The 11397-nt window shown below is 42.4% G+C and overlaps 2 protein-coding genes across 2 annotated transcripts; both read left to right on the forward strand.

Moving 5' to 3' along the window:
- Positions 1-413: 413 nt before the first annotated feature.
- SARC_07711 (hypothetical protein) lies at positions 414-660 on the forward strand (the record flags this gene model as incomplete). The annotated part of the gene is made up of 1 exon (XM_014298335.1): positions 414-660. A coding segment is annotated over one exon (247 nt), but the record flags the coding sequence as incomplete, so codon positions are not given.
- A 6946-nt stretch (positions 661-7606) lies between these two features.
- Positions 7607-7990, forward strand: SARC_07712 (hypothetical protein; the record flags this gene model as incomplete). Its single annotated transcript, XM_014298336.1, has 1 exon — positions 7607-7990. One exon carries the CDS (start codon positions 7607-7609, stop codon positions 7988-7990), a length of 384 nt encoding a protein of 127 aa, XP_014153811.1.
- Positions 7991-11397: the final 3407 nt, after the last annotated feature.

The following is an 11397-nucleotide window of genomic DNA, read 5'->3' on the forward strand; positions in this document are numbered from 1 at the left end:
CTGCCTCGCTGGCATATATTACTTGTATGCACTCACATACTCGCTGAACAACATGAATGGAAAGCTTTAGGAATTGTGCAATGTACCGTTGCCGTTGGATGTGAAATGAATAATTGTGCAATGAACCGTTGGATGTGAAATAAGAGAATGTTAGGCCGTTGGATGTGGAATTAGAGAATGGAAGGCCGTTGGATGTGAAATTAGAGAATAGAAGGCCGTTGGATGTAGAATCGAAAGGCATGTGGATCTAGAATTTTGAAATAGTGAGGCCGTCGGTTCGCGAGTATAGCATATTCGTCATTATTTGGTCGTTGGTTTACGAGTACCATACTCTACATTTTTAACATTTTTCTTACTTAGATAAGTCGAATAACCTGCACTCAAAAAGAGAGAACGAGTGATGTATCATACAGGGAGTCTCAAAGAAACTTTAACTTTTTTGAAGTGTACTGCGAAGAGTCTCAAATAATCTTTATACCTAAGAAGAGAGGCATCCCAGACAAGAAGAAGCCCAAACAAGTGAAGAGGCCCAAACAAGTGAAGAGGTCCCAACAAGTAAAAAGGCCCCAACAAGTAAAGAGGCCCCAACAAGTAAAGAGGCCCCAACAAGCAAGCCGAATGGGCACAGAAGAACTGCAACCACAAGAGGTTAGCAGCTGATTAGGTACCAAGAAACCCAATAAGAAGTCCGCTGGGAGATTTAAAACTCCCAACAACGAGCAAGGTAACCAAATAGTGTTTACAAAAAGATCGTGTTCAAGTGTAGTGTTCTAAATCATGTAAGGTGATAGTATCGTGTCACATTGAAAGATTGTTAGGCCGAGGGAAGACAAAACCAGTGAAAAATTGATAAGCTGCCAAAGTGATTGAATTATCAATGTTGGAGATTTTCTAGGATTTTCAAACAAGAAAACTTCCTGACAATAGGGTCCCAAAAGGGCACCATTCCACTTCACATAAGTCTCCTAGAAACATAGTGCACGCTCACCAACACAACCAGCGAGACAGGGCTCAAACAATCCGGTACGTAGATAGGCTCGCATTTACACCCAAAGTAAAATCATTACGTGTTTTAGGGGAATAGCTATACAAGAGTCACGCACAATCAAGAACAACTAATATGGTATAACTCATAGAAATCATGAGACAGAGGAACATCTAACCTCATAGAAATCAGAGAACAGATGAACACCCATTCTCAAATCGAAGAGAAACCAAGTAGCACGTGCACATAGCCACAATATTATAATATAATAGACTAATGGAAACACACGAAAGGCGTGAAGGTTAACTAATGCATCAAAAGGAGCCTAAATTTCAAGATTAGTTCAGGGATCCATGCTAATTAGCAGCAGCACGTAAACATACAAATACGTGCATTATCCAAACAACAAAATTGCAAAAGATAGCATTCTAAAGCACCACTACGAGTTAGTCATACTACACAAACACGTGATTGAGTAAATTACTCAGTTCCAAAACACGATAGAATGCGCGAAGCATTCCAATGACATCGTGGGACAGAATTGATTTTGCGCATAGCAATCTCTAAGCATCAACCAGAACATAAACAAAAACGGTAACAACAGTGACATCACTAGAATAAGAGATTGCGCTAAACACTCACTGAACATCACACAAGGCATACACTGCCTCACAAGCATAGTAAATGGTACAATTACACCACACACACTGTTAAAAGAAGTATTCACCTAGCCAGCATCGATAAGATCCAGCAAGATAGCTCTCACAGATAAGAGTACAGTTATAAACAAAAAGACAAGACTTAGTAAACACAATCTCATAAGAGTAGGGTTACAAATGAAAGACAAGGCTTAATGAACACAATCTCACAAGTGATTAGATGATTAGGTGATAAAGTAAGCAACTCGAACACATCCACTGAAATCCGATCAGGGCAAATAAAAAGCCAAAGAAGATCAATGAAGGAGGACAAGGGGAATGGAATAGAGCACACACAAATACCACATGACAAGCGAACACTTAGTGTTGAGTATGGGGAGTAGCTAAAAGGTACGAGACAATAGGATACAATAGACATCTTCTCAAGTACGGTTATCTCAGCTAGGAAAAGTTCCTAGTCTTAGAGAATCGAACTGAGTCTTTATTTGTGTTTTCACTAGACTCGGGATTTACTTGAGTGTTTCTCTCTCACGCTGGAGTCCCGGTATAGCTTACCGGTTATACCGCTAATATTTCTGATAACTCTAATATCAGAAATATCCCAATCCTAATTCCAAACCAGTATTTGATTATTCTGGGTTTTGGGATTTGTATTGGCTTTTTGACAATCTGGTCCCTAGATGCTACAGCCCCCCAACTTTATGCTTCTTAGCCTGCGTGGGAGTAGAAAGTGACATCTTACAGTACTAGACTATCTAGAGGTTGGTGTTTGTATACAGGGAATAACTTGTCCCTTAGGGGGCATAAGATGAAAAACCTGCCATCATTATCTATTCTTACATGTTACCGATTAATTAAATTTATACTATAACTGGAATTCTCTACCACGTTCATCGGAGTCAGTCTTGACCGGTGCTCTCGGTTGATCTCAACTTAGTTTAGGAAAACGCTTCTCAACGGTGACTCTACAGCCGAGTCTCTGGTCCTTGTCCCTCTGGTATGTGGGGGTATCATGCTTCTAGGCGAGAAAAGTGGGAGTGTCCTGTAGTGTCAGTGAGACTGGCTTAGATCCCCCGCCTCGTGCGCTTTCTGTGACTCGCAATCTTTCATAAGTGCTCATCGTCGTTGGCTTCTTTGGCCTTGACTGCCTTCTTTTACGTATATGGCGTTGACGGTATGTTGTAATGACATCAGCATCTGCGATGTCTGATTCATGCGTCTAGGTATGCTCACCATCTGTCCATTGCAGTAGGTACTCCTGGGATCCATAACCTCGGATGGACGGCCTGTCGTCGACTATAGAGGAGAACTGAGTCTCTTCGTTTGGTTGCACGTGATTGTTGGAATTAAATGCTTCCGGAGCATTGGCCCTTTTTACAAGGCCAAGTAGCTCATCACGGATCGAGTCGGGATATTCAGGTGCTTTAGTCCCATCAAGGCTACAGACAAACTACCTGTTGCCCTCCATGCATACTATTCTGTATGGTCCACCATTTGGTGCTGTTAACTTGTTCATTTCACCTTGATAGCGAACCATGACAAGGTCCCCTACCTGGAAGTTTACGTACTCCTTTTGGTATTTTCGACCGTATGCTGCGCGCATCTTCTCTTGATGCTGTGCAACATTAATATCTAGTTGTGGCCTGATGGCTTCTTCTAGATTTTGCAGTCGCTCTTCCCAAGATACTGTTGTACTGGGTGCAGTCACTGGCTCGTTATAGTCCTTGAATTGATTCTGTCTGCAACCAAAGTATACATTAAAGCGCGGTGACTTGTGTCTTCTGGATGTGCGCAGGTTGTGGCCCATCTGTACGAATAGAAGTCGTGAACACCAGTTACCTGGATTCTGTTCAACGAACTTTCGTAGTAGTGGCATGAAGTCTCTGTGCGATCGTTCGTTCGCGCCTAATACTCTAGGTTGATACGGCCGAGAGACTAGGTGTTGCATTGGCGCTTGTTCAACAACTTTTAAAAGTATGTCGTTAAAATATTCAGTGCCTTGGTCAGTTTGTATGATTTGTGGGAATCCATGTTCACACATGATTGGTACCAGCGTGCGTGCTATGGTAGCTGCTGATTTATCCATCATTGGACGTAAAATAACGTATGATGAGTGTAGATCATCCCATACTAACACATATGGGTGTCCTCTGTTGGAATTTAATAGTGGACCTATGGTGTCCACTTGGACTCTGTCGCCTGGATATGCGGCTGTGATTGATTGTAAGGGGTGAAATTCCTTTTTGTTTATCTTGTTTTTGAGACATGGTATGCATCCGTCAATGGACTTGTTTACATGTTGTTGGATATCCGGCCAATCATGTCCATCGACTTGCAACTTGTGTACCATTTCCTCAGGAGTGTAATGTCCTAAGTTGTGGTATTGCCCGATGATGTTGACCCGTGTCTCATACTCTCTTACCTGTGGTGCATCCCCAGAGTGAACTGGTTCCAAAAAAAAACCACGTTGCATTGGGGTAGTAGGGTACACATATCGTGATGCTGGTTGCCTCTTCAATGACTTTGTCAAGGACATCAGGTATGAGTTCCCGTGATGGGTTCGCCCATGCATTCACTTCCTGCGCCCACTTTTGTTGTAGCGCATACTGTTATTTGGTGTAGTATTTATCTGTGTGTGCATTGTGTGCCGATGCAAACAGATCCACTGTGAATTTTCCAAACGGTCGTTCAGCTTCTTGGTATAATATGGGATGTAACATTCAGTCTATAGCCAATATGGTGATGGGCATGTTCGTTTCCAAGGTGGTGTACTCTTGTCTATCATGTGTTGCCTCATTTGCCATTTGTAATCCTTTTGACTCTTTCGTATTAAAAGTGTCTTCATGTATGATGGAGAAATGGTGGTGGAACGTTTTTGCTATCCATTTGGCTAGCATTGGGTGTAACGTCTGTTGACTGTTCATTTGCGTGAGCGCTTTGTGATCTGTCCACAGTGTTATGTCCCCCCCTTTGATGTATTCGGAGAAATGTTCCAGGCTGTATACCAGTGCTAGTAGCTCTTTGGTATTTGTGCCATAACTTTGTTGTGCTGGATTCAAGCCTTTTGAGAAATAGAGAATAGCTCTTCTAGCTCCATTGATGACTTGAAATAAACATCCTCCTATGCCATAGTCACTAGCATCATTCATTATTTGAAACGATATCCAATCGACAGGGTATGCTAGCGTCGCGGAACAGGCGATGGCTTCTTTGAGTTCTTCCCGCTTCATTTTGAGTTCCGGAGTCCATAACATGGATATGTTCTGGTTCATTTTTCCTTTCATTAAGTCCCGAAAGTGTTTCGTTGTGTCGGCAAAGTTGGGGGCATGGTCTCGCATGTAATTTGCTAGTCCCACTACTTGCGCAGATCTCTTTTTGTCTTGGTTAGTGGCCAGTCCATCACTCTTTTCTGTTCCTCAGGGTCTGCTTTGAGTCCCTAAGTGGTGACTTTCACACCGAGAATGTTGACCACTTTGACCGCGAAGGCATACTTGTTGTGATTGAGCCGGAAGTTTGCTCCATTCAGTCGCTTGATTACTTCATGAACTGTCTTGTGGTGTTCTTCTTCTGTGAGACTCGCAATGACTATGTCATCTACATACACTTGCACTCCTTTGATATCTATGAGCAGGTTTGCCATGACTCTCTGTAATTGTGCTGTGAGTGAGTGTAGTCAAACGGCGCAGACTTGAATGAGTACTGCGCTCCTCTCCACGAGAATGTGAAGAAGTGTTGGCTTGCTTCGTCTACTAGGAAATGGTGGAATCCTTCTGTGAGATCTAGCTTCGAAAAGAATTGTGCTCCTTGTAGGTTGTGTAATACTTCTTTATTTGCGATAACACAAACGTGTCTTGTTCATATTGATAACTGATCTCACATAAGTCTAGACATGTTCTTATTTTCTTGAGTAGACCTGATTGGACATGTTCACCTGTTGATAACAGCGGTAGGTTCACCGTTGTCGGCGTGTTGCGTTTGTGTATGTGACCATCTTCAAACTACCTTTGCACATTTCAAACTACCTTTGCACATTCTTATCCGTTTGCGGAATATATTTATAAGGTACAAGGTTGACTTTAGCGTGCCTCATTTGTCTGACGATGATTCACTTGCAGGTACTGCGACTGCGGAGCATGGTAGGTTGCAATGTATATCAGGAGGTATATTCGCATTGGTATCTAGAAGGTCTGCAAGTGACTCTCTGAAACATTCATGTTCATGCTCTGGGTCCTCGTCATGTGGTGTGAGGAGTGATTCCCATTTTGCATCTGTTGGTATAAGTAAGTTGATTAATCGTGCGATGTATATACATATGTATGGTAGAATGTCCATACCAAGAAGTCTCGGTGCCTTCTTGTCAGGTAGGTCCAATACTTCAAAACATTGAGAGGTCTTCCTACCTCCAAGGCTAATGTCACAAACTTCAGTTGATCCAGTGCGTTGTATTCTTGCATCTGTTTGTGCTAGTTGAGTATAACCCGGTTGCGCTCTGACAGAGATATATATTTCTCATACTACACTTTTGTCCATGCATGAGCGTTGTGTGCCCGAGTCTAATAGTGCATTGTAAGCATTGTCATTAATTTGTATGTGAATGTGTAAGCGTTGGTCTCGTGGTCCGGGAAGTAAAAATAAAGGTTGATATTTTATATCATTTGCAGTTATTAACAACGTTTCTTCATCTGTGAATACATTGAGCCTGTCAGCCAGGTCAATCATGTTTGCTTCCGCCCACCAGTTATTTCAGTGCTCACCACCTTCTGTGATGTCTTCCACTTTGCCAAATGTAATTGACAGTAAATGTAATTGACCTTGTTCTGGTTGTGTGCTCCATTATCTGGCTTGTGACGTTTGTTAGCGTTAGTAGAGTAATCCTCAGCTTGTGCGGTTGTCTGTGCGTTGTTACGTTTGTTTAGTGCTCGCACTTCGTCCCTCAACATACGCTCTGCTTGTGTCACAGTCGCCATTCTGATGTGTGACTCAGTCATAGTATGAAACTTGGTGTGTTCTATGTCTGACAAGTACCCTTCACTGTCATCTGGTTGCTTATCTCCTTTGATTAGAGTATCCACCTGTGTTTGCAGTCCACAGTACTTAAGTGCGTGGTACCTTTGTACTTTGAGGACTTGTAAAGGTATGGGTTCCTTGTCTGAATTGCGGTAACCCTTCTCTAACATCGCCATTGTCTTATGCGCACGCTCTGTGCGCACTTCGACGTTCAGTTTCTTATTCTGTATATCGTTGAGAAATTCTACAACAGATAGTCTACCGGGTGTGGTCTGAGTCTATCAATAATGGCTCAATTGAACTGCTCAGGATCCTTGAAGTGCTTAGTCGCATGCGTCTCATAATCTTTTCAGTTATTGAGTACTGATTTGGTCTTCTCCGTTGCATCAGTGGAATCCAATAGGTTTCTCACTAGTCCTGGGTACTGACACAGTGACATAGACTGTTAAGAATAGGTCGCTGCTTGTGTAGTAAACTCTATGATATCTTCACAGTTTTCCATTTCAGAGGTACGAGACAATAGGATACAATAGACCTCTTCTCAAGTAAGGGTATCTCAGCTCGGGAAAGTCCTTTGTCTGAGAGAACCGAACTGAGTCTTAATTTATGTTTTCACTAGACTCGGGATTTACTTGAGTGTTTCTCTCTCACGCGGGAGTCCTAGTATAGCTTACCGGTTCTACCGCTAATATTTCTGATGACTCTAATATCAGAAATATTCCAATCCTAATTCCAAAACTCAGTATTTGATTATTCTGGGATTTGGGATTTGTATTGGCTTTTTGACAATCTGGTCCCTAGATGCTACATTAGTAGCACTAAGCTTAGCAACAAGAATTTTCGATTAGAATACACAATCACGGAAGACATCACGTTAACGTAACACAACACGATACTAGTGAGGTGTCATCAATAATAATCCGCAATACCCACACTCCATCACAGACATCTCAAGATGCCCACAGCAATCCGAGCAGGCGTGTATGGTGGAGAGGAAGTAGGAGTGGGCACAGATGGTGCAGGGGGTAGCGTAGGGGAGCCAAACCCAGGTAGGGGGTCAAACCAACCCACACCTGGAGGAGTTTCCATACTAGCCTCAGCAATGCGTCTCGAAATAGACAAGAGTATATGCCAAGGCAATTATATCTTGGTTAGTAGATTTGTGTCCAAATTGGAACAAACAGCACCTGTGCCTATACCGACTCTACACAAGATGAGGGTAGGCATTCATGACCAACAGCCAGAACGACGCATGCCACTCGTGGATGCGGAACTCAGACGACGATACAACCAATCTATGAATGTTTGCGGTGACGATGAAGAAGATGATCTCATTTAAATAAGTCAATACATTTGTATATTAGAGCTCATGATTTCAGGCTTAGGCGACCAGATAAATGAACCACCTCTTGCAAAACTACTGAAGACTTCCGAATTTCATAAGATGCCTAAAGATAGTTACTTTAAAATGGAAAATTGTGAAGACATCATAGGGTTCACTACGCAATGTAGTGTCCTATTCTTGGCAATGTCTATGCCACTGTGTCAGTACCCAGTACTAGTGAGAAACCTACTATATTCCTCTGATACAACAGAGAAGACCAAGTCAGTACTCAACAGCTTAAGAGATTCTGAGACGCATACAACTAGGCATTTCAAGGAACCTGAGCAATTCAATAAGATCATTATTGACAGACTCACCCCCATCCAGTAGACTATCTATTGGAGAAAGTTCTCACCGACATGCAGAATAGGATGTTGAATGTTGAAATGCGCACAGAGCGTACGTATAAGACAATGTCGATGTTAGAGGAGCGTTACCACAACTCAGACAAGGAACCCATACACTTTCAGCTCCTCAAAGTACAAAGTTACCAAGCACTCATGTACTACGGACAACAAGCACAGGTGGATGTTCTGATCAGAACAGACAAACAACCTGAAGGAAGTAAAGGGCACTTGTCAGATATTGAACACACTAAGTTTCATACTATGACTGAAGCAAGCATAAGAGAGGCATTTTAAGATGCAAGTGGAGCGTATGTTGAGGGATCAGTTGCGAGCGGAGAAAAAAACGTAACAACGCACAGACAACCGGCCAAGCCGACAACAGCACTAACAATGCTAACAAATGGTATAAACCAGATAATGGTGCACCCAACCAGAACAAGCCGGTGGGACAGGCACAGGAGAAGAAGGGGGCGTGTGAAGAGCGTGCATGTCCCTACTGCCTAAGCCCACATCGGTTCAGCAAATGTCCCAAAATAAAAAACGAATCAAGCCAAGCAGGCTGAGGAGCGGGCCAACAAGGATGTGCAAATAGCAAGACTGTCCATTACATCTGGCAAGGTGGAAGGCATCACAGGAGGCGATGAACACTGAAACAACTTGTGGGCAGAAGCAAACATGATTGACCTGGCTGACAGGCTCAATGTATATACAGATGAAGAAACGTTGTTAATAAATGCAAATGATTTAAATTATCAACATTTATACTTACTTCTCGCACCACGAGACCAACGTTTACACATTGATATACAAATCAATGGCAATACATGCAATGCATTAGTAGACTCGGGCGCACAACGCTCATGCATTGGCAAGAGTGTAGGAACAGCACTATATCTCTCTGTCAGAGCCCAACCAGGCTGCATACAACTAGCACAGACAGATGCAAGAATACAATGGACATTCAACCATACATAGGTATATACATAGCAGGATTAATCAATCCGCTTATACCAACAATTGCAAAGTGAAAATCACTCCTCACACCACACGAAGAGGACCCAGATCATGAACAAGAAGGTTTCAAAGAGTCACTTACAGACCTCCTAGATACCAATGCAAACATGCCTCCTGACGTACACTGCAACCTACCAGGCTCCACAGTCACAGTACATGCAAATGAAATCAACGTCAGACAAATGAGGCACGCTAAAGTCAACTTTGTACCTCACAAGTACATTCCACAAACGGATGAAAATGTGCAAGGTTAGCTTACAGATGGTCACATATACAAACGCACCACACCGACAACGGTGAACCTACCGCTGTTATCAACAGGTGAACATAACCAATCAGGTTTACTCAAGAAAGTAAGAACGTGTCTAGACTTGCGTCAGATCAATTATCAATATGAACAAGACAAGTTTGTGTTACCGAAAATTAAGGAAGTATTACATAACCTCCAAGGAGCACAATTCTTTACACAGGAGGGTTTCACCATTTCCTAGTAGACGAATCAAGTCAACACTTCTTCACATTCTCGTGGAGAGGAGCGCAATACTCATTCAATTCAGTGCCGTTTGAACTACACTCACTCACAGAACAGTTCCAGAGAGTCATGGCAAACTTGCTCATAGATATCAAAGGAGTGCAAGTGTATGTAGATGGCATAGTCATTGCGAGTCTTACGTTAGCTTACAGATGGTCACATTAACAAACGCACAACACCGACAACGATGAACCTACCGCTGTTATCAACAGGTGAACATGACCAATCAGGTTTACTCAAGAAAGTAAGAACGTGTCTAGACATACGTCAGATCAATTATCAATATGAACAAGACAAGTTTGTGTTACCGAAAATAAAGGAAGTAATACATAACCTCCAAGGAGCACGATTCTTTTCACAGGAGTGTTTCACCCTTTCCTAGTAGACGAATCAAGTCAACACTTCTTCACATTCTCGTGGAGAGGAGCGCAATACTCATTCAAGTCAGTGCCGTTTGAACCTTGAGAGCTGTACGGTTCATGTTTAAGTATAGTACTGTGTACTTGCACGCACAGTTTCAGACGGTTCTGTAGAGGGATCCGTTTGTTCTTGCACACTGCAAAGCCATTACGTCTTCATTATTTTTTATTGTATTTTATTTTCGTAAACATAATTTGCAATAGAGTACGTTGGAAACGTTTCATCAACTAACGGCTACGGAACTATACTGTTCAAGTATAGTGCTGTACACTTGCAAAGTTTCAGACGGTTCTGTAGAGGGAATCTGTTTGATCTTGCACACTGCAAACCCATACCGTCTTCACTATTATTTCTAATTTTATTTTATTTCAAGTCATGGTAGACCAAAACAAGTCAAACCCCATATGCACGCGCCATAAGACCACCACAGGGAAGTTGGAGTTGGATCAATAACTACAGAACGTGGACAAGTCATCGGGAGAATGCGTAGAGCGCTTGATAAATCAGAATGTCGATGACGGGAGTAGACAAAGGAGTAAAGTAACTCGCCGAGAGCAGATGGGAGGTGTAGAAAGTGGACGCTAGATAACTGTATCTCAACGATCTCCTTCCTGAGAGAGGGATACGTTGTTCATTTATTAGTAATTGTAAAACCCATGACTCTAAATATGAGTCATGAGTCATAAGTCATGTGCTGTAATAGTCAGCAAAACTAAGTTTATCAGATTATTCTGATAAACTGTAAAAACTGTAATAAAACTATAATAATTCTAAGTTCGTGTATTCCGACCGCAACCCCCCCCCCCCCCAAACCTGAAGCACTGACCCGAATAGAAGTATGCCAGTTTTAGAGATGATAAGGAATACCCAAAGTACCTTAGTTGCTGGCATTTATCATCTGAGAGCTAGAGCAGTGTGCTGGCAGTTATCCTCAGGGAGCTATAGCAGTGTGCTGGCATTTAACTTCTGAGAGCTAGAGGGCTCGAAAATCACGGTTCGAGCGCACCGTCCTACCGAGTAGTCATATCTTAAGATAAAGATTAGATCTG

The sequence above is a fragment of the Sphaeroforma arctica genome, assembly GCF_001186125.1.
Source record: "Sphaeroforma arctica JP610 unplaced genomic scaffold supercont1.630, whole genome shotgun sequence".
NCBI lineage: Eukaryota > Ichthyosporea > Ichthyophonida > Sphaeroforma > Sphaeroforma arctica.